Raw genomic sequence first — 24,819 nt, 5'->3', positions numbered from 1 at the left:
CCGGAAGAAAAACGGACTAAGGAAAGGGGAGAGAGCAGCAAAAAGCGAGACAGGAAGGTAAAGACAAGAGAAAAGACTGCGAAGGAGCCATTGTATCCGAGGAGAGAAAACTTTGAGCGCCGCAGACCGTGGCATCAAGCTGACCCTCGCTGGCAAGAGGAGTCAGAAGGAGTCAGAAAAGAGTCTTAATGCCCATCTGAAGGAGTTGCTTCGAGAGGTCAAGGCAACTCACGCAGTTGAGAAAGGCGAGAAAAAGGCCGACCCGCCCCGAGTGGCGTTGGATAAAACAAAGTGGTGCGAGTACCACCGCTCGGCCTGCCACGACACGGGAGATTTCTTTACCCTGAAGAATGAGATTGAGAGACTCTTTCGAGCGGGACGATTGCAGATGAATGACCGTGGCGATCGGTGGAATGGAGAGCGGCAGCAAGGGAACCAGTACAGAGGGGGCCGTCAGCAGGATGACCGCAGGCGAGACAACCGCCGGCGCACGCCAACCGCTGACAATAAGGAAACACTGGCCACAAGGAAGAAGGGGGCGGAGAAACCTTTAATAAAGACCTTGAGCCGCCAGTTGGTACGATAAATACTATTGCGGGTGGATTCCGCGGGGGCGGAGATACAGCGTCGGTGAGGCAAAGGCACGTGAGAGCAGTGACATCAGTGCAACAGTACGAAACGCCATTCAGTTTCCAGCATCCAGATATTCTGATATCGTCGGCCGATTTTGAAGGGATCAGGACGCACAAAGACGATCCGGTGGTTGTGATGATAAGGATCAACAGCTTCAACGTGCGGCGGGTTCTTTTGGACCAAGGGAGCTCCGCTGACATCATCTATGGGGATGCTTTTGATCAATTAGGATTGACGGACAAAGACCTGATACCCTATACAGGAACGTTGGTAGGTGATGACCCGGGTTTATATGATGTTTTTATGGTTTTTCCTTGTAGGTTTTGAGTCTTTTTCTTGTGTCTCATGTAGTGTTTCATGCATTCTCATGCATTTTTATTCTTTTCTTTAGTCTTTATTTTGTTTTGGTAATTTAGTAGTTTTATAGGTAGTTTTCTTGCATTTTAAGTAAAGTTTAGGACTTGCATGGTTTTGTTGTGTTTTATGAAGGACCTCTTGTGCTAATGAGCTCTTGGAGCTTCTAGAATCTTCCTTGACTTGTTGGTTAGGTTTGGAGAGCAGAAACTGAAGGAGAAAGAAGGCCAAGAAGCATGGAATTGATGAAGAACTTAAAGAGGATTGAAAAGAGGAGTTTCAGAAGCCAAAAAGTCCTTTTCAGGCGAGCTTAAGCGCCTAGGCGCTGGGAATGGGTGCCTAGGCGCCAATTAGCTCCAGAAAGCATGTTTTAGGCATGCAATTGGCGCTCAGGCGCTCTGAATTGGCGCCTGAGTGCCCAGAACAGCCCAGTCTCGTGTAATTTGCCTATAAATAGGATTTTAGTCATTTTCTTTGGTAATCTTGGATACTACTTTTATTTTTACATAAACTCAGAGGTAGAGGAGCATCTAGGAGGGTGTGAGAGGGCTTCTAAGCTTGTAATTCAGGTTCTTGCCATGCTTGGCTAATCTCTCTTCTTTTGCTTTGGATTTCTTTGTAAGACTTTTTATATTTGAGTTATAATCTTAAGTTCTTTCCCACATGTTCTCCTTCTTCCCTTGAATCCCATTTTCTGAACATCAATCTAAGCTTGTATGCATGCTTGCTTTATGCTTTTCTATAATCAGAACGGAAGTTTGTTATAGATTAGGGAACCGATTTGGGATTACCCCTTCTATACTTGCTACTAGGAATAGAGGAAGGGTTGGGGTTTGATGGCCTGAATTTGCATGATCTAAAACCTCATATAAATGACTAAGTACACAAGGAATTGGGCTTAGCTTTTAGTATGAGAGAATTGCTTATGTGAGGAATCAATAAGTGAGTAACTAGGCTATATCATCAAGAAGAGATTCATGAGAACATGTGCTTAGAATGATGTGCTTGAATTGATTAGTTGAGCAAGAACCCAAAGTAAATCACTCTTTCTTTTCCTTCTCTATTTCATTTCTGAATTTATATTTTCTTTTTCCTTATTACTACTTCGTCATATGTTTGCCTCAATAAAACAAACCTTCAAACTCAAAGCTTGAACCGAATCTTTTCACTCACAATCCCTGTGGTTCGATATTTAAAACCGGGTGGATTTCGTACACTTGCGGATTTACCAACAAGTTTTTGGCGCCGTTGCCGGGGATTGTTTGTGATTTTTGGTTTGAGTTACGATTTTGAAGTTTAGTCTACCTAAGACTTAAACTTAGGGATGAATGGGAGACAACCCATGTTTTTTTTTTCTGTTTTACGTTTTGTCTTCTGTTTTGTTTTTCAGGAAATAAAAGCCATTGGAGAACACTTGGAGCACTCAATCACTTGGAAGGAGGTTCTTTTCTTACTCTGAATTTTAGTCCATGCATTGTTAGCATATTTTTCTTTTATAGATTTTGTTTAACTTTTTTATCATGCATTTTTTTTTATAGAGTCTTTCATACCTTGGTCTTTTCACCCTTTACTCAAATGACATGTTCCCAAGTCTTGCTCACTCACATGTTGCTGGTTTTGAAAATGTTTTTAAGTGGATACTTTGTGCTTTCTTTTGGGGAGTGATTGTATGTTTGGGAAAGAGAGGGAGAGACTTCGGTCTTCTAAGTGTGTCTTGAGGATAGAGTTGATGTGAGTCCACAAGGGTCCATCTTTGACCCTTCACTATATAATTTCCCTGGAGGATCCTGACTCACTTGCACTTCTTGGTTCTGTGTTTCATTTGATGCCTCCTTGAGTGTAGCTTTAGGAGACTTGCATTCTTGAGACTGGTAGGTTTTCTTGTACTTTAGAAATTGTTTTATAACATCTTTGTCCCTAGTTGACCCTTTTTGAGCCTTATGGAGATTTCTTTGTTACCTTTGTTATTTGGGCTGGTTGTTTGGTTGGAAAAATGAGGAGTTGTGGTTCTTAACTCTCAATGGAGCTAGTTTATAGAAAATGCAATTGTCTCTTGTTCCAAAAAAAAAAGTCAAAAGAAAAAAATGAACTCCATGGAATGGGTGGAGTTCCAAAAAAAAAGGAAAAAATATGAAACAAAAAGGGGTTAAGAGACTTGTGTGCTAAGTGTTAATTGCTTTAAGCTCCGGTTTTCATGAAGGACCACACTCAAATTTTATGCAGCCTTAGTCTTCCTTAGGGACCACCTACCTTGTGCTTTACCTAGCCAATATTACAACCCTTTTGATGTCTCATTGAATAATGCATTGTCAACTTTAGTTGCTCTTGAGTGAATGATTCTCAGAACCTATGAACTTGCTTGTGTGCTCAGTGCACTAAACAATTGTCTCATGCTAGGATGTTAGCTCTAAATGCTTCTCATAGTGGACTCTAATTCTTCTTTATCTAAGAGTAGCATGAAGTTGATTGTTGAATCTTTCTCTTGGAACTAACTGCATTTACTAGATCCCCCGGTTTTCTAAAAATGTATCCCTCTTTTGGCATGTGTGTTGGGAGTAATTCTTTGTGCTTGAGGGCAAGCTAATCTTAGTGACGCTCGAGGGCGAGCTGTCGTTGAGTATAGTGGTGTGATGACCCGGTTTATATGATGTTTTTATGGTTTTTCCTTGTAGGTTTTGAGTCTTTTTCTTGTGTCTCATGTAGTGTTTCATGCATTTTTATTCTTTTCTTTAGTCTTTATTTTGTTTTGGTAATTTAGTAGTTTTATAGGTAGTTTTCTTGCATTTTTAGTAAAGTTTAGGACTTGCATGGTTTTGTTGTGTTTTATGAAGGACCTCTTGTGCTAATGAGCTCTTGGAGCTTCTAGAATCTTCCTTGACTTGTTGGTTAGGTTTAGAGAGCAGAAACTGAAGGAGAAAGAAGGCCAAGAAGCATGAAATTGATAAAGAACTTAAAGAGGATTGAAAAGAGGAGTTTCAGAAGCCAAAAAGTCCTTTTCAGGCGAGCTTAAGCGCCTAGGCGCTGGGAATGGGCGCCTAGGCGCCAATTAGCTCCAGAAAGCATGTTTTAGGCATGCAATTGGCGCTCAGGCGCTCTGAATTGGCGCTTGAGCGCCCAGAACAGCCCAGTCTCGTGTAATTTGCCTATAAATAGGATTTTAGTCATTTTCTTTGGTAATCTTGGATACTACTTTCATTTTTACATAAACTCAGAGGTAGAGGAGCATCTAGGAGAGTGTGAGAGGGCTTCAAAGCTTGTAATTCAGGTTCTTAGCCAAGCATGGCTCTTGCCATGCTTGGCTAATCTCTCTTCTTTTGCTTTGGATTTCTTTGTAAGACTTTTTATATTTGAGTTATAATCTTAAGTTCTTTCCCACATGTTCTCCTTCTTCCCTTGAATCCCATTTTCTGAACATCAATCTAAGCTTGTATGCATGCTTGCTTTATGCTTTTCTATAATCAGAACGGAAGTTTGTTATAGATTAGGGAACCGATTTGGGATTACCCCTTCTATACTTGCTACTAGGAATAGAGGAAGGGTTGGGGTTTGATGGCCTGAATTTGCATGATCTAAAACCTCATATAAATGACTAAGTACACAAGGAATTGGGCTTAGCTTTTAGTATGAGAGAATTGCTTATGTGAGGAATCAATAAGTGAGTAACTAGGCTATATCATCAAGAAGAGATTCATGAGAACATATGCTTAGAATGATGTGCTTGAATTGATTAGTTGAGCAAGAACCCAAAGTAAATCACTCTTTCTTTTCCTTCTCTGTTTCATTTCTGAATTTATATTTTCTTTTTCCTTATTACTACTTCGTCATATGTTTGCCTCAATAAAACAAACCTTCAAACTCAAAGCTTGAACCGAATCTTTTCACTCACAATCCCTGTGGTTCGATATTTAAAACCGGGTGGATTTCGTACACTTGCGAATTTACCAACAGTAGGCTTCTCACGCGAGCAAGTTTGGGTACGCAGATATGTGGATCGGGACACAGTCTTTGGAATCGACAATAACGCCAAGCTACTCCGTGTAAGGTATCTTGTATTGCAGGTTGTGGCATCCTATAATGTCATCATTGGAAGGAACACACTCAATCGCCTCTGTGCAGTAATCTCGACGGCACATCTAGCGGTGAAATATCCGCTGATAAGTGGAAAAGTGGGAAAGATTGTAGTTGACCAAAGGAGGGCGAGAGAATTCTACAACAACTGTCTCAGCTTGTATGGAAAGAAAGGAGCTGGCGAGGGGCACAGGTGTCATGAGTTGAGATCATCCAAGGAAATCAAGGCAGGCAAGGGGGGTCAAAGCAGGGGGTTGACAAGAGGATGGCAAGAACAAGGAGCGGCGCAGGAAAGGTCAGGGAAGATGGCAGGACGGGTAAGGACGGGCAGTTTACGGACGCTTGTGCAGAGGAACGTTGGGCAGGTGTGGTCGCAGACTTAGAAGCGTACAAATTCAGCAAGGGGGTGTTGGCGATCGAGCCCAGGCTCACGGTTAGTCAGGAGAGACGTTTAGAGAAGCTGGTAGAGGACAACTTTGACCTCTTCAGCTGGAGCTCAAAAGACCCAGAATTCTGGGAACTGCCGATGTTCAGAAAATCGAGTCTCTCGAGTTCGGGGCGATATGGGGAAAAGGGAAAGGGAATAAAGATTCAAGAAATGGACCGGTGCATCGCCCAGCAGGGTGATGGCGAGAAAAAAGGTGATGAGGCGCGCGAGTGGTCTAAGGACAAAAAGAGGGCAAGGAGAAGGAAACCGGTGAGTCGTCGCCGGGGAAAAGCAAAAGGAGAGTCGAAATATTGGAAGCCTGTGGGTGCGGTAGTTTTTAAGCCAGAGATGTCCAAGCACGACAGGCAGAAGGGCAAGATGGGAAAAGTTCCTCACCACCACGAGGCGGGCATGGAAGGAAGCCAGCTCAGAAATAACAATGAGTGGCTAGCGAGCACGTTTGGCTCGAAAGATGTGGTGATGGGGATGATACTTTGACCCGAGTGGCTGGGAGCAGAAGCGCGTGGAAAGCAAGGCTGAGGACGTGGCACAGGAAGCAAGAACGAGGACACCGGAACAAAACAAAAATTAAAGACCAAAAATAAAGATGCACTCTTTTTCTCCACCACGGGAGTTTTTTAATGAGGCATCCCTCCTATGTAAAACTTTTACAAAATCAAATACAAAAGGATATTCTCAAGTAATACTCCTAGCTGGACTACTATACGATAGTCGCTCGGTGGGAAAAATTCCCCGAAGGTGGCGATCCCAACACGATCTTGATGTCTGGGGATCGCTCCGGGAAAGTCCGACGCGAATCGCTGCTACCCAGATAACAATTCAACTAACATGTCACGTTCGCCCAGTGGGAAAAATTCCCTGAAGGTGGCAATCCCAACACGACCTTGATGTCCGGGGATTGCTCCAGAAAATCCAGCGCGAATCACTGACCTCTCGTTGGCGATGTGTGCGGATAGGCTCCTTGCTCAAGGGCGGGCAGTCAATCCCAAAAAGTCTCCCCAAAATATGGGCAAACGAGACCTCCCCAAAATATGGGCGAGAAAAAAAACTAGGCATAAGTCTGGGTAAACCTATATGGCCATTGGGTCCCTAGCAATCGTAAGCCCTCGCAAGGATAAAACCGGCGAGGTCGCACCTGCTCTTACGAGAAATATTGGTGCGTGGAGAAAGCCTCAGGCCCAGGTTGAGCTAAAGTCCTAGTTTCGATAGCACACATTCAAAATCGCTACACGAGCACAAAATGCAAAGCCCGAAGGGGACGAGGGCGCGAACGAAGAAAGAAATAAACAAACGAAATTGCAGCAAATTTTTACTAAATAATGTCGAGCGATATATTTTCAAAAAAAAGGAGAAGGAAAAAAGGGTAAGGAAAAATCAGTACAAAATATTCACATTACATTAACATCTTCTGTTTCTCTTGCATTTTCAGCAGCCGCGAAATATGCAGCATTGAAGCCTAGGGGGTTGTTCGGGCCGACCAATCCATGGGGAGTGACCTTCTTGAAAGCTCCCGTCCCGCTAAGGTCAATCCCCTCATAAATGTATTGAACTTGAGCTCTGGCGAGGAAGAAGCCGCGACCACGCTCTTCCACGACCTCAGCAGCAGCCTTGGCCGCCAACCTTTCCCGGAGAGTCTTGGCCTCAGAATCCGTACGGTGTTCCGAATCCGCAATAGCTTTGGCATTTACTTCCAATTCAGATCTCACCTCGGCGAGGGATTCGTTCGCCGACCCCAACTCACTATGAAGGAACGCAATCTCTTTGTCCTTTACGAGGCAAGCAGCCCTACCCGCGGCGATCGCCTCGACCTTTGCTCTTAGTTCCTGCTGCAAACCGTCCCGCTCGTCCTCCAGTTCCTCCGCTCTACCTTCAACAGCGGACAAGTCATCCTCGCGATAACTAATCTCGTTACCCAAATAGTTCAATTTTGTCACTTGAGCTGCTACCTGAGTCAGCAACTTGTCACGCTCGCCATGCGCTTTAAGTGTAGCGTGGCCATAACCCTCAGCCCTTTGGCGAAGCTCTTCAACTTTAGCGGTTGTGGCCAAGTCCTGTAACAGCTTGGTGAAAAGACACCCCGCATGCAAAAGGCTTGAGATGGCTTCTCGCGCCACACCGTCAAGATCAGGATCCTCGGTTCTTCTCATATTGGCGAAGAACGAGTCAGATAACATGAAGTCGACAGGGGAGGGCCGCTGATGTGGCGTCCCCCTCCCTACCTCCTAACCTAAGACTACGGAGAATAACGATATAAACCACACGGATCATACATAACATGCATAGTTGGTGGGCAGATCCACCGCATAAGTCTACAAATAAAAAGACAACACATAAAGAGGACATAGCGCCCTCAAGCACATAGTCTGGTATGGGTAATCAAAATACAGAAAGGAAACATAGATCATCATCATCATCAGAAACTCGGACCATATGGCTTCATCCCCTCGGATCTTCCTCCTCTGAATCCTCCTCACTAACTCCCCCGCTGGCTGCTGGCACTGACCTTGGCTCTGCTGTCGGACTCTGCTCTGACTCTCTGACTCCGGACGCCTCGCCTCTCCGAAATCTGTGACGGTAAATCCTGGCATCTCGGGAGAATCTAGGGGATCTCACTCGCTTGCGGGCCGTGACCCGAAAGCAAGACAAGTTCCTCCGGGGTGGAGGAGATCCCATAGACTCCTGGGTCTGCAGAACTCTCTGATCTGGGGATCCCTGTGGGCTCACCACGGTGACTGGTACTGCTGGGATAGGCTCTCCGGTCTCCATAGGCTCGCCTGCCTGTGGGTATGGCACCTGTGGACTGCTTGGACTCTGCGGACCAACGTGCTGAGCATGGGTCGGCAGATAGAATGAGAACACCATAGGGAGTGTCACTGGGAAACCGATGTGTCCTGCTCCTGGATCCCTGCACCATAAAATCGTGAGTCCCTGATAAAAGCAGTATCCGGTAACTGGGTCAACATGCTAGCCAGCACGGGACGGGAAATCAGCGTGGATCGCAAGGACTGGAGGGAAGCTCATTGTCACACCTGCTATCTGCTTTTATAAAATTAAGTGCAAGGGTGAGTCATACGCAACTTGCACAATAATACACATCAGATAAGATAAGCGTTAAAACATAAGCCAACATATCATTAAATACAAACATGTTAGCAAACACATGTAGTAATGCAATGTGGTTAATTCTTCCTTATATCTCCGTCCTTCGAATTGACTTCTCTCACTACTTCGTAGGAAATGGTGAGTTCATCGCCAACCTTTTTAATTTATTTTCCTTTATCATGTGATGAGTATGTTTTAAGGGCCCCAAGCTATTGCTTCGTTATCTTCGGAAAGTCGTCTCGGGAACATGGATACTCCTTACAGTCCACTCTTTACCGGACAATGATCGCTCAGTAGCTCACAGACAGAAGTACACGACTATGGGGTCCTTGTTACATCACATCAGGCCGGCCTTTCCGGGACCCTGGCGGTAGCTGATGGAGAGGTAGGGTCGTCGCGTAAATCCCGGGTCAATTCATCTCTGAACATGACCACCTTTGGCGTCTCTGTATTCCCACTCTCTTAGTGGTAGTGACAGTACTTTCCTACTCCTTATTTCTCCTTAAGTGTATTTTCAAGTATCAATCATCTCCCCCTTATACTTCCATTAAGTTTCTAATAAATTAGACACAAGCATCTGCTGCCTTACTTAGAGTAAGTGCACCAAAATTATTTTAGAGGTGGGATCTTTGACAAGATCAAGTAGTTTTAGGAATACAAGCGGGAGTTCTAATCCGCTGTTTAATGGTTATGTACTTTTTAAATCGCTTAGAGAAAAAGGGCTCACTTGCCTATTCTATTATCATTATTTAATTGTTTACTCTAACTATCATAGGGTAATCCTAAGGTGTTATAGGTAGGTCGATTTCCAAAAGCAAGTATCGATAACTCATTAAATCGGGGATTATCTTTTCCCTCTTCCCACTGCCTCAGATGCTTCAACGTATCAGAGACAATCCTGATACCATGCCATTTAGGCTCATAATCCTAAGCACCACTATATCCCATAGTGTACTGTCATCCTTTTCTACTGTGCATCACTTCAAGCATGAGACACAATCACAGCAATTCAGCACAATATTTCATCCAATATTCATTCTTCAAGCACAACATCCAATCATGCATCCAATAACACATAAGCAAATAATAATATGCTTTCTGCCGTAATAACGTTTAACTTATGAGTTGTGTACCAAGACAAGGTCTTGTATGACCCCCCTTACCTTTAACCTTTACCAATAGAGGATCGCGTGTGTCTGAGATAGCTCCCTCTGCATCATTGATTATGCTTGGGTCAAGATAGGCTAATCAAGGCATTAAATCGTTCGTTACTATTATTATTATTATTATTATTATTATTATTATTATTATTATTATTATTATTATTATTATTATTATTATTATTCCTTTTAACTATCAAACTAGCGTCATTCTAACTTAACATTGGTCTCAACTAACTAGGGTGTGACCTATATTTTGTATGTCCACTAATCTGAGCTAATTAGTTTTAAGTCACTAAATTATCCACTTAGGTTAATTACTGTAAGGCCCGAGTTTTTAAGTTTATGCTAAGTGAATAAACTTCTTATTCACGATTAGGGCTGATGTAATGTGAAGGGAAACCTGAACGAAAGTTTATTAAATGAAATATATTTATGAAGGAGAAAGTTCAGGAAAAGTTCAAGGATTGCATTATGATCGATAAAAGTTATAGCACGATCGTTACACGCTTAAACCTAGGTCAGAAACCCTAGTATATAGCTAATTTTCACTTTTAGGCACGATGGCAGTTAATTACAAAAATCTTCAGAGAAATGTTAGAACTTCTCTTTTTCCATATATCACAATCGTTTCGAGGCGAAACTCTAGGATCTACGAACGTCCGATTCCAATCATCGAAAGTTTGCCGAAAACGAAACCCTGGTTTTTCAAAACCCTAGAATTTCTCGACAATGAAGACTTTTTCTATTCAGAGCTTCAAATGAATATTCTACACGCGTACACCCATTTCTCTTGATGATTTCAATCTTTCTTCCGAAGGAAGTTTTCTATTCCGACATTCGATGCAAAAAGCAACTTATCGGGTAAAATAGTTTTATACCGACTATGCATTAGTTGCCAAAAATACAAGGAGACCTCTTTATAGTTTTGGAATACTTTTGCCAAAACATATCTATTAATTCACGGAGAATGACGCCGGAAAAATCAGATTCGCGAAACTTTCATTTTCCCGCGAATTTCCAACCTTTATATATAGCAAAGAAAGGAAGAAAAACTCAAATTTTCCTCCATTTTCTTCATCAAGGCCGCGAGTTCTACAAGGGAGGGAGAAGAGAAGATTTTCTTCATCGTTTTCTTGATCGTCGATCAATCAGTTGCTACTTCAAGGCTTCGAGGTATAGTCGCTAATCCTTACCTCTGATCGCTTTTTCCATAGTTTTCTGTAGAGTTTTCTGAGCGGATAGTTTATGGGTTTTTGCAAAACTATCCTGAATCTTTCATTTCTGATTCTAAACCTCTTCCTTATGCGCCCAAGATCACTTCTGCCGGGTTATATTTTCCGTTATGTCGCCGGAATTCCGCCGGAATCAATTTGAGCCTAAAATACCCATTTTTGGAGTTTTTGGTGTAAAGCTTCAACCTTTAGGCTGAAAACTATCGCCTTAGCTTAGTGCTAGTAGGATTAGTTGTCATAAACGTCGTTGGTGACGTCCCTGCAAAATTTTATTTTTGGGATTTCAGTTTTGAAAATCCTAAGTTAAAAATCATGACCAAAATACCCCTGCGACAGTTTTTGATCCGATAATTTTTCCGAGTTCAGAATACCCTTAGTTACGGCTTATGAAACAATAGGAACCAAGTTTGATCGAAGAAAAATCGAGCCCCATAATTGCACTAAGTGGCCGAGCCCTATAGGGGAGGAGGAGGAAAATTTCCTTTTCCGAAAACTTGTCTTTCGCGCTAGTTTATCGTACCTTAGGGTATAGATTACTTCGAGTAACTTTAGTAAGTATCGATAGCTTAGTTTCCGATAGATTCTGATAGTATTCTGTGATTTTATTGTAAAGGTGCTTTTGAGGATTTCCCCGAGGACCAACACTTTGGTTGTGAGGAAGAGTTGGAAGATCGTCCTGGAGAATCTACAGGTGAGGGCTTCTCACTGAATCTCTAGTTAATGCTTAGGGTCGATGTTTTCGACATTGTTTACTGTTTATGCACTGGATTGTGTGTGATTGGAAAATGTTTTCTGAGGCTTCGGCTGACAATGTAGATGATGCATCTACTGAATGTTTTTTATGAGTGAATTACATGCTAAGTGCTAATTGGGTAATTTAGGATGTGTGGTGCATGCCTTATATGCTAAGTGCTATGTGGTTATTGCTTAAGATATTGACCTATGACATGTTGATTGATTATGTTAAGTTAATTCTGCTTTTGCACTATAATCTGAAATTCTGAATCGTGAGAATAGCGGGCAGGTCATGCCGATTTTTATTTGAGAGTTTTGAGAAAGTTTGATAGGACGAATGAGATTCGGGCCTTGTTATGATGTGTATGGATCGAGACATTCTCTGGAGTCATTTGGGGATTAGGAGATCCCGAGAACTTATAGGAATTTCGATAAGACTAAAAAGGATATTATTTTGAAAAGAAAACTCATAAGACATTAAACAACCTCTAAATCTTTAAATAAAGATAATAAACTCAAAAGGAAGCTTCGGATGCAAACCTTAGTATTTGGAAAACGAGAAGTGTCGTCGGATCCAAGTGTTGAGGAGTTTGGTAAGTTCTGAGTATGTTGGTACTCCTTCGCTCGTTGAGCAGTTTGTTAGCCATCCAAGGGATGAGCCGAGAAGCTTCACTGAGGCGTGAGACCTTGTGAATGCGGGATACTCCACTGAGGCGTGAGACCTTGTGGAAAGCATGGAACTCCACTGAGGCGTGAGACCTTGTGAGAGCATGAAACTTCGCTGAAGCGTGAGACTTCGTGAGAGCATTGATGACCCGAAGAGTCATCGTGAGTGGTTGCACTCATTTTATGATTATTGTATTTTGTCGCAGAATCGACTTTACCTTAGGGTAAGCTTTTAGAGACATTAATTTAGCTAGAACACGTGGCGACGTGTCGAGTGAGGTCGGAGACGTTGTTTGGCTAATCACTGCATTGCATGCACTCATTAAGTGGTTTAAACACGGCGAGATACCGGACCACGGCGGATTCCAAAATTGGTTATAAGACCAGGATTTCCGCGTAAGAGCGCTGCTAGGTGACTCTTAGTAGCAGACCGAAATGGCAGGCCTTCGGGTTTTATGCTGATCTGACTACATGATGATGTTGGAGTAAGAGGCATCACGGACCGAAATGGTCCCACCGTGGCTGGTGTTAGGGCTGATCCGATGATGTCCATCCGTTCCGGAATGCATATTGGTTGACTGGGTTAACCTGCATATCATATCATGCAACATGCATACTAATTTAGTTGTCGAATGTGATTGTTATTTGTTAATCCTATTTGGAACATGTTAATTGTTATTATTGCTGTTATGTACATTATGGAATATGCAACCCTAGGATGTTATCCCTAGCTATAAGCCTAAGTGGCTATTTATTATTTGTACCTATTGGGTTTATTATCTACATAGTTCTTTAGAGTTGACCCTCGCGTCTTCTGTGTGTGTTTTGGCGGACAACGCCTTTTGTCAGATGAATATTGCGGATTGGTTCACCATGGCCCACCCTTCGGGGGGGATTAGGTATGAGATGATCGATCAGGACGACCCCGGGTCGTGGGTGGTTGACCCCGCGAGCCATCGAGCGACGTATTCGGGGCGCATCATGGAGGATCACGTGGATAGCGGAGGACTTCTGAGGTCAGGAGTGTTGAGGCGATGCTCTATCAACTTCAACTTGCCACCGGGCGTTCACTGTGGACCAGGACTTGGAGGACCACCACCACCACCATTGTCTTCAGACGAGGAGGATCCCTCAGAGGAGATTCCAGTGGGAGTGCCTTCGGCAGGGTCTAGTGCACCCACCGTTGCGATCATCGATGATCAGGGTTCGGGCCCTAAGCCCGTGAGTCCAGCATCGGAGCGCACTGCGGTCGCGAGGGGAGGACGGATAGGGTTAGTAGACTTGGTCGTTCTGGATTCTGATTCAGACGACGATCATGCTAGCACATAGTTTTGAGTGTTGGTATGAGCTCCTCGAGTTAGGATTAGTGTAGGAGTAGAGTTTTAGCTCTGACAGTCTTGCTTCATTTGTTACTTAGGGGACAGGGTAGATCCGCCTATAGCTTTTTGTGTGGTTTCCTTACGGGAATCACAGAGAGTTGGTTGGACTTAGGAAGTCTTATTTTCAGGCCATTGGGTCAGCTGATTCTCAGTTTTGAGGGATAGTGTTGCGGGCACTTCACCTTTTCATTTGGTTTGTATATATTACCTACGGGCGTTGCACTTTTCTTTCCGTCACTGGAGGTTACTCGTGACGAGGTTGCTACTACAGCGGGGGCTGTTTATATATTGTATATTAGTTCTGATTTTTGTTATTGTTGGGTTTTATTTAATTCCGTCTTGTCTTAGTTATTATTATAAAAAAAAAAAAATATTCACGTTTTTCCGCATTAAGTTTATTTTGGTTACTAAAGTGACGCCACCGAAATCGGGGTGTTACAATTACTAATTTAAAAACTACAACTTAATCATTTACCTCTATTATACAAACTAATTTCATTTTCTAATAGCTAATTTCTATATCATCATCTCTGAATTTATGTCCTATATATTATCATTAATCTTCTGATTCTGACTTCATTACTTCTAAGTCATTAATCTACTAATCTAACTCAAGCTAAAATATTTCTACTTAATTATTCTAATTACTTAGGCCATATTATGTAAATTAATTCTATAACTAAGCTACAACTCCTAAGTCTTCACCTGCTCATGATTCTAGTGATTTTAGGTTCTGTTAAGCTCACTTTACTGTTATCAGCTTTTGCTCAGGTTCAGAATCACTTATTTTAAGCACTTAATTCAAAGTCTACTTGCAAACTAAGAAATCTATAAAATGAGCCTAATGCTAACATCTAATAGTCCATTCCTATAGTTTTCTACCTTCTAAGTACAATGGATTCATCAATTTTAGCTTCTGCGCACTCTAACAGTGCCAATTCATGATTTCAGAGGCTGCCCACAAGGTGAAATTGGAGTTTTCCTCTTCAGGGCTCTATTGCTACAATTAGCTATCCTAAAAGCTCCTATGACGTTCCAGAAGCATAACCCAATCTTGTTTGCATGCCAACTCGCCCTCAGAAGCTCAACCCGATAGCTTCTTTGAGCTTCAAAAACCAAGGATCGGTTCTCCTAATTCCTAACGATTCATGGCTCTAAACTAGTCTAAAGCTTCCTATCTATGTCCTAGCATGCTTAAGGGATCAATTTGGATCGAAAACGAGCTAAAACGAGCAAGTTGCAGAACTTACTCGCCGGAAAATGCAAAGACCGCCAGAGAAGACGATAGGAGGGTGTCATGGCTGATTGCAAGCTTAGGTCATTGGCACACAAATCCTAGGGCACCGGTTGGTCGATTTCTTTATCATTTTTCATGTCGGGACAAAACTGATCCAATATTATACTGGTTCAGGTTTGTTAGTGCTAAATTAGAGTGTATTTCCCCTCTCAAGGTTCAATATCATCTCTTTAGAGTGATTAAACTATCAATCTTTTAGCTTGATTCGGGTTTCGATCACTATGAGACAATGCATTCATCATTGCCAAGAGATGTGATCAGATCATTTATTAAGCCTATTTTACCTCTATCTTGAGTTCATCCTCTTTTTGGGGTTATTATGACCATGTCTTTGGTACTCTTATTGCCGGGTCGATTTAAAGTCGATTGACCGACGTCTCGATTTTCGTGCAAATAAGTATTACAGTAAAATATCACACAGACACACACACACAGACACACACACACACACACACACACACACACACACATATATATATATATATATTATATATTATATAGTATAGTTAGATTGTTAGCGCGTATTTTCCTATTCCGACTTTCTAGGGTTTCGCATTTCCTATGAGGTCGTTACCTGGTTGGTGGGATGTTACAATTGACTTGAAGAAGGGCACATCTGCTCGTTAATAATCGGATGGCCAGCGGCAGGGAAAGAACGTTGAAGCAGAAGCAGGGCAATGGGGGTTTGGTCTCCACTGCCGGGACTCATGGTGGGATCAGGGGAGGCCCTAGGTGGGCTTGCCCCGGTTTGATGACATGAATGATCGGGAGAAAGGGCCGTTTGAGGAGCACGAGAGGGAATATCTTCAGTACATTCTGATCGGCGACGACTTTCTCAAGAAAGGGCAAGGGCTCCACATCGCCTGCAGGATTTAGCTTTTCTCCGCCCACCAGGTCTTGGCGAGGGGCATATGTCTCGCCAGCCCTGAGTCTCTTGGTTTTCTCTTTTTTCTTTTTCGACTTCGGAGGCGAGGAAGTCGCTACCCTTGATTTTCCGCCTACGCCAGGGGCGACCTTTTTGGATTTTTGGTGTTTTCTTGATGAGGAAGGTTGCTCAGCCTCACAGGTGGACACCGGAGCCGTTTTGCCCATCTCTGGTGGAGGGATGGAACCCGGTACGGGCTCGCCAGGGATGGAGTCTGGTGTTGGCTCGCCAGACCCCGTAGCAACGACGTTTGTGGCCGCCACGGTCGTTTCAGGAGGGGCTGTACCAGATTTTCTGGTCCGTTTCTTTAGAGGGGAAGCGGCGACCTCGGCATCAGCATCCGCGACAACACGTTTCCTTTTCATCCCGTTAGTATTAAAAGTGGGACGAAACTCAAGCGAGTCGGCGGCTAGGGTGCGCCTGAGCGCGACTTCATTAAAGTTCAACCCTCCTAGAAAGGAGCGGAGGGTGTTTTTGCGGACAGCTTCAAGCAGTTGTGAACACTCAAGGATGGGAAGCCCAGCGAAAAAGCCAAGGATGGCTTTATCTTCATCACTCAGTGATGTGTCGGACGGCGCCAGGACATCGCGAGGACTCTCAGTCCAATAGAAGGGGAAAAGAGCAGTCCCGTTCCGACGGGTGAAAGCTTCAGGAGAGGAGGGATGTACGAGTATGCGGAAGTACCGGCGCCCAGGTCCCTTCTTGACGTTGCTCTTGTAAGGGTAGAGGCGCTGCCGACCCGTACGAGATTTCAGGGAGACACACCCAGGGGTTGGAGTCTTCAGAGATTTCGGCTCCACGCCGTAGAAGTAGAAGAAGTGGGAGGTTTTTGCTTCGAGACCGACGGCGTCACAGAGAATCTCAAAGCACCGAATGAAGGCCCAAGCGTTCAAGTGAAGTTGGCTTGGGGCGACATTGATTTCCCTCATGACCTGGCAGAGGAAAGGGGAGAAGGGTAGTTTGTTCCCCAGGTCAAGAAAGAAGTACTCATAAACGTAAAAAAAGTGGGGTTGCTCCACGCCTTGCTCGATCGTGCGGTGCTGCCAGGGACAACGGACCTCCAAGCCCCGGCCGGTGATGAGGATATCCTCGAAGGACTTCTCGCGAAAAATTCCACCGGCCTGGCGGGCCGACTCGGCAATGTACTTATCGGTGGATTGCTCAGAAGGTTGGCAGATGGCCTCCTGAGTGGGCTCTTGAGTTGTGGACGGGGCAAGGTGGCGAAGATTCGATGCCAGAAAGCGTTCTTTTCATTTTCCAAAAAAGGAAATCCCAGGGGGGGGAAGGGTTAACCATAGGAGGAGATGCGGGAGCGGCGCTGCGGGATCGAGAGGATCTTTTGGTGCGGCGTTGGGAAGTCATCTTGCTGAGAGGAAGGATAAGAATGAGAAAGAAAGGGGGTGCTAGTTTGTCAATTTCAAAAGATTTTGGGAATTCCGGAAAAGGTGAATGAGTAAGGGAAGGGGGTTTTAAAAGTTGGGGTAAGCAACGGTTGGGAAGTCGTGCCTCATCATGGCAGAGGTGAGATGATCACTTAAAGGAGTGTGGCGCGGATTTCGGGAAACGAATGCAGCACAATAAATGAATGGTCACAACTAGGGGTGTACAAGGGATGGGTTGGGACGGGTTTGGGTTAATCCTAACCCGGCTCTAAATATTGACCGGGTCAATTCATAGGCCCTAACCCGTCCTTAGACCCGAAGCAACCCGACATTATGCGGCTCCAATTTAGGACGAGTCTATGTAGGACGGGACCGGGTTGGCGCGAGGGACAATTAGTCTAAGACTATTTTATACTAATTGTAAAATTTAAAGATAATAACATACTTAAAGAGTCATAAGTTGGAACTATTTTTTAGAAGAAAGAACTTGAAAGGATCCAATTCTTTCATAATCTATTGCACTTGAGAGGTTTACATTTTGTTTGATCTATATACACGTGTCACTCATTTTGTTTTCTTCACTTGTCTCACAAGTGCATAATACACACACATGATTTTCTCTTGTTAGAGCATGAAAATGTCCATAGTTTGATGAACGTTTATTTAATTTATAAGATAGATGTTAAACATTTTAATCTCATCCACATGGTAAGATAAATTTGAGCACCATGTATCACATTTTAATTATTATAATAAATTAAAATTTTATAAAATATACATGTGGGACGGGTCGGGTGACCTGAGTGTCAACCCGAACCCGACCCCACCCGAAGTCGTGTAACTCAAAGATCAACCCAAACCCGGTCTCTTTTGATGATCGGGCCGGGTTCAACCCAGCCCTAAAGACTTGGGCCGAGACGGGTTGGCGGGTAGGGCCGGGTCTTGTACACCCCTAGTCACAACGGTTGAAGCTTATTGATTTGAATTCAAACTGTCAGGATTTACAACGATTCGAAGGGACGTTTGAAAGTTGAGATTTCCTGGATTCGCTGACCTTTATGTCACCTCAGAGCGCCACGTGAGGCGCAGGCTCGGCACATGTCAAAAAGTTACGGTTCAAGGCACGTGTGCGACTACGGTGGGGCGAGCAAATCCAGCCTCATCGCCGCAAGCTCGCTTGTGGACTCAAGTCGTCGGGGGAGCGTGACGAGGCGCTCAGAATTTTAAATTTTTAAAGCTTTAAAATTACCAAGCCATGTTGGCAATTGCTCTTTATTCCCATGCCTTATGATTGGCATTAGCTAGCTTCTTACGCCCATCGCCTTATCTCTTTTGTTTGAAGACATACTTAGCTCTCATGCTTCGAGCCCGGTGTCTTGTGGACTTGTGGAGACCCCAGGGTCACTTGTCCAGGGGCGCTGGACTGAGGCAAGGGTCACATCAGGGATTTGGGCCTTTGTCCAAAAGGCCCAACTGGCCCATTAGGATGATTTAAAGGCACTAGGCCCAACTCCCCCAACTATAAATAGGGGAGGGATACCAATTGTAATGGTGTCTTAGCTCATTTGTGCAATAACAAGCTTGAAATTCAGTTACTTTCTCTCTCTAAGCGGTTACACTATCACTTTTCTATGGAAATCTCGCATCACGTTCCTTGCATCTTAGGTACTATACCTCATCTCAATGTTCATGAAGGAACATATCAACACAAAAATTCCCCAAACAACCATTTTATTAGTGGAAGTGTTGAACATTAATCTATTCGTGGAAAGCCAGCAATTAACGTTTCGGGTAATAAAGCATTACTTCATCGACTCATTGTATAAACATTAAAAACATTCTGGTAGCTCAAAGGTTCCATCTTTATTTTATTTTTATTTTTTTTGATAGGCTCCATCTTTATTAAATAATACACGAAAGAAAAGATCCAAACTCATGTATAGATTATATGTGCTCTCCAACTCTTTCCAGCTCCGTAAGTCTAAGCCATCTCGTTTCTTCTTTGTTCCAATTGAGAAAATAGTCTCCAAATTCACGTAGAAGTATTAACTTGCTTGCTTTCTTTTGAAACATAGAAAATGATGTTCTGTACACTACATCCAGGAAATGGTTGCAAAAACATCAAAGGATTTTCCCTCCAAGTCCTAAAAGGGAGGTGGTTCATGATGTTTGCATCATTTATGATGATGTTAGTATCAGGAGCTAGCTACATGTTTAGCCTCTACTCCAGAGAAATCAAGTTTGCTCTCGGGTATGACCAATCCACTCTCAACTTGTTAAGTTTCTTCATGGACTTAGGTTCCCACATAGGCATTCTCTCAGGTCTAATAAACGAGGTCACACCTCCTTGGGTTGCGTTATCAATGGGTGGGGTTTTCAATTTTTTTGGTTATTTCATGATTTGGCTTGCTGTGACTAAAAAAATTGCAAATCCCCAACTGTGGCACATGTGTTTGTACATTTTTATTGGAGGCAATGCTCATTGCTTTACCAACACTGTAGTTCTGGTGACCAGTGTAAAGAACTTCCCTGGGATCCGGGGCATTGTCATAGGCATTGCAGAGGGGTATTTGACTTTGAGTGCAATAATCTTCACTCAGCTCTACTATGCCTTCTTCGAAAATGATTCCAAATCTATGATTTTGCTCATGGCATGGCTACCAACTGCGACTGCTTTAATTTTCCTACCAGTTATCAAGAACCACAGGAGTATTCAACAGCCAAATGACTCCAAAGTTTTCCATAGGTTGATCTACCTGATACTTGTTCTTGCAGGGTTCCTCATGATTATTATTGTTGTACAAAAAATTTTCAACTTCACTCAGACTGAGTATTATGTCACTTCTACTGTGATGATTCATTTGCTTACCCTTCCACTTACTGTTGTTATTGTGGAAGAATACAAGGTTTGGAAGAGCAAACAAGACCATATCAATTGTGAAAATCCTCCAAGCCCCACGGATGTAGCAGCAACAACAACAACGAAATCTAATCAAGTGAAGTATGAGCAGGCTCCTCATGCAGAACAGGCTCCCCGAAAAGGAGTTTCCTGTTTGCAAAACATTCTCAGGCCGCCGGAAAGGGGTGAAGATCATACAATACTTCAAGCCATTTTCAGCCTTGACATGGTAATTCTATTCCTTGCTACTATATGTGGATTTGGTAGCAACTTAACCGTGGTAAACAATTTGAGTCAGATTGCAAAGTCTTTAGGCTACCCTGCACACACCATAACCACATTCATCTCCCTCATGGCAGTTTGGATTTTTCTAGGTAAAATTGCACAAGGGGTTGTATCAGAATTTATGATAACCAAATTGAAAACCCCTAGGCCTCTCATGCTCACAATACTCCTTGTTTTGTCGTGTATTGGTCACCTTTTAATTGCATTCAATGTTCCAAATGCTCTATATATAGCCTCAATTGTTATTGGGTTTTGCTTTGGGGCAATCTGGCCAATTCTTTTTTCCATCATATCTGAATTGTTTGGCCTCAAACATTACTCAACATTGTATAATGTTGGGACATTAGCGGTTCCAATTGGGTCATACTTGTTCAATGTGATGGTCGTAGGGTATCTGTATGACAAGGAAGCCAGAAAGCAAATGAAAGCATTGGGGCTAGAAAGAAAGCCAGGAGAGGAATTGAACTGCAATGGGGGCGAGTGCTACAAATTGTCTTTCATTATAATAACTGTAGTTTGTTTGCTTGGGGCACTTGTATCATTCATTTTGGCGCTTAGGACTAAAAAATTCTACAAAACTGACATATACAAGAAATTCAACGAAGAATCTAGAACTGCAGAAATTGAAAGTGTTGTTCCTCAACAAGAATGAACCACATGCTGCTGCAGACGAAGGCTCTATCTTCTCCAAGGAAATGGTAAAAGAAAAACTTGGGGTGAGCACCACCTTTAATGGTAAAGGTTATTGTAACAATCTCAATTCTTAGCCACTACCGCAACCTTTAATTTTCCCTATTTTTATTTTTATGTATTTTTATGTTTTTATCACATCATATTATATTTTATACTTAATTAAGTTTTTGGTTCCTAACCTTTACACCACTTTTGGTTTTAGACCCCTCGCAAATGTGGGAGGTCGTCCCTATCCTTTGAGGCATTGTTTGGTTTTAGTCCCTTCGGTAGTCAACGCCGGAGCTCCCACAATTAGGGGTGAACATGGGCGGATAGATCCAATGAACCCGTCCAACCCAATCCGATCCAATAGAAAAAATGCGGGTTGGATCGGGCAATCGGGTTAATCGGATGGATTTTACTACAACCCAACCAAGTTCGGATCGGATTTCGGATTCAGTTCAAATCCATCCAACCCAACCCAGAATCCATACATATAATAATAATTTTTTTATAATTTTACTTATACTTGGAGTGCTAGTGTCGTAGTGATGACTTTTGAAACTTTGAGACTTAAGTATTTGTAATTATTTGTCATATTTGAACTTAGAGTATTTGTTCGTAGTTATTTGTTACATGTTTATATATAGTTATTTGGCATGTTGGAGACATCTAAGTTCTAAGTGTCATGTCATGACATTTAGTGTTGTTTTTCACTTTTTAGGTACTATTTATGTTAGATTGTTTCATGTCATTTGGTAATGAAGTTTTATGTTTACATGATATTTGGCTATATATAATTTATGTGGTATTATTTCATGCTATTTGATATGACTTTTTGTGTCTTTTTCATGTTATTTAGTATTATAAGATATTTAATATTTTTTATAACTTTTTCTGAATTTATAATAATTTTTACAAGATTTTTAATATTTCAGAGATATTATTATTTTAATATAGCGACCCAATCAATCCATCCAACCCAATCCGAACTTCGTCGGGTTGGTTCGGATCGGGTCCGAAGAAGAAATTCGTGAAATCCAACCCAACCCAACCCAGACAATTTTGATCGGTTCGGATTTTATTTTGACCAAAATTCATCCAACCCAACCCATGTGTACCCCTACCCACAATCCCTTGTGTGTCTACGACGTCATTCATGGCCATCATCCCTAACCCACTGTTAGAGCATAACCAACAAACCCTGAAATCCAGGAAAGCCAACCAAACTCCTTCCCTTGAAACCCTCGCTCCTCAAGTTGGAGATCAGAAATCCCTTCTTCATCGCACTGTCGTCGTTCCACAACAAGTGCTCAAACCTCTACTTCACCTCCCAACCGCGTTCACCCTCACTCCCCACGTTCACTCTCGATCCCGACACACATGGCTTAATCTACAACTCGATCTACTCACTGCGTTCTCCGTTTCTCTACCGAATATAGGTTGGGGTTTTGGGATTTTTTGGGGTTTGTTGGTGGTTGGTGGTGGTAGCTCAACACGGTGGGGTTGCTGGAAGAAGGAGAAGGGGAGTTAGTGTTTGTTGGAAAAGGAGACCTTACCAGCAATCTGTGAGTATGGCTTCCATAAATTCTAATACTGATGTTGCTACTGCTTCAAATCTAGTTTGTTGGGTTTTCTATTCACCCTAGTCGCCATTCTCCTTCAAGCTTGAATATTTTCACCTTTCGTGTGCAGATATGATTTTTGATTCTCAATTTCTTCTTCGCTTTCAATTTTTTGTTCATGATGATGGGGATGAAGATGAAGAGGTGAATATTAAGATGGATGATGAAGAACAAAATCTGGTCTTTTATGAAGATGATATGGGGATGAAGAGTTTTGTAATTAATAATTTTTTGATAGGCAAATGTTAGTTGTTAGAAATGTTAGTAAATTAGTCCTTCCTCCGGGTTCGAACCCGGGACCCTTCACCCTCACCCCACCCAACTCTTATGTCCCTAGCTCTTACCACTTGAGCTATCCTTCGGGGACTTGTAATTAATAATTAATTAGGATGAATATATTTAAGAATTTTAATTATGAGTTAATTTTGACCCCGAACATGAACGCAAGAGAGAGGTTAGAGAGAGAAGCTCCGCAGGAGCTCCTCCACCACGGTGGTTTCCGACTTGGCATCAGCGGCAACAGGGGCCATCCCCGTGGCATGGAGAGCATGGTTGGCGAAATCAACAGTGGAGGAGGCTAGGAGTTTTTTAGTGCGGGCCAGTGTCGACAGCAGATAAAAAAAGGATGTCCTTCTCTGTGTTTGTGAATGGTTTGGGTGATCGAATTACGGTATCCAAGCTTTGATATATCTTTTCCAAAGCAGGGAGCTTGAGTGATGTTTTTATTTAGTAGAAGAAGAAATATGTACGGCGGTTACAGTTTGGCTTCGTTCGGTTTCAACGGGATGATGAGGCATGGAAGGCAATTCGTTTGTTTAACGGATTGCAACTGGAGGGGAATTTTCTTTTGGTGAAGAAGGCTAAATATCAGCGTCCATCACGGGCTTCGACACCAGCGTCACCGCGACGACATCATTATGAAGTCCAAGGTAAGGTTTGGCGACAAAAAGTCCAACTTGTAACACAGGACAAAGCAAACCGGCCAGAACAGCAGAAGCAAGTGCAATTGCGAAAGGAAGCACAATTTGAAAAGCGGAACGAGCCTCGTTTGAATTTTGATTCTTATGTTTTGTATGTGGGGTAGGTGGAAAGGTGTGCTCAAGAAATCCCAAAGAAATCTGTGAGCATTAATGTGTTGCAGGATTCTCTTAATAAGACTGGCCTTTATAATTTCAGGCTCATTCCCATGGGTGCGAATGAGGTTGTACTTGAGTTTGAAAGCAAGGATGAAATTCTTATGGAGGTTGATATGGGTGGGACGTCGTGTATTATTTTGGTTGAGACGGATGCTTCTAGTTATGAGTATGGGTGTGCTGCACGAATGCTGTCAATGCTGGTTAAAGACTATGTGCCAGTTGACGATGAAAATTCAGGAGGCGACAGTAAGAATGGGGATGTGGTTTGTTCCAATGGTCCTAAGAAGGACTATAATTCTGTTGTGTATGTCGAGTCGGAGGAAGACGATGTTGATTTTACTATCGAAGTTGAAGAGGATCATGAAGTTAACCCTGGGGAGACTGAGGACGTTGTTATGTCTTTGAAGGAAGATATGTCGGTAAATCATGGTGTAGGTTGTGCGTCTCAGGCAACGACTTGTACGCTGTCGACGATGGGTGCAGCAGCCAGGTTTGCCGTTGATGAGTGGCCGCAGAATTTTGAATTGTGACGTTACAGGAACGTGTGTCATGGGACAGTTACATTATCTTTTGGATTCTGGTTATTAAGAGGAGAAAATCTTTGATCGGAAAAGGTCAACAGTAAGAAAAGAGCTATCATATAGGGATTTTCAAATTTTGAATGATGAATTGTCTCATACCTATAATGGTGGAAGTCAGAGAGCAGTTACAGGATTTTCTTTTAATTATCATGATTATTATGCAGCAACAAGTCTCTATTTTCCTTCTTATCTTTTTTATTAGAACCCTTGTTATTATGATAGTTTCTTTAAACCGTG

At 42.8% G+C, this 24,819-nt stretch overlaps 1 protein-coding gene across 1 annotated transcript; it reads left to right on the top strand.

Moving 5' to 3' along the window:
• The first annotated feature begins 19,360 nt into the window (after positions 1–19,360).
• On the top strand, positions 19,361–21,392 carry LOC130735349 (uncharacterized). The gene has a single exon (XM_057587387.1). It carries the CDS (start codon positions 19,463–19,465, stop codon positions 21,218–21,220), a length of 1,758 nt encoding a protein of 585 aa, XP_057443370.1. The 5' UTR covers positions 19,361–19,462; the 3' UTR covers positions 21,221–21,392.
• Positions 21,393–24,819: the final 3,427 nt, after the last annotated feature.

The sequence above is a fragment of the Lotus japonicus genome, chromosome 2, assembly GCF_012489685.1.
Source record: "Lotus japonicus ecotype B-129 chromosome 2, LjGifu_v1.2".
Lineage (NCBI taxonomy): Eukaryota > Viridiplantae > Streptophyta > Magnoliopsida > Fabales > Fabaceae > Lotus > Lotus japonicus.
This window is presented reverse-complemented; position numbering and strand designations above follow the sequence as displayed.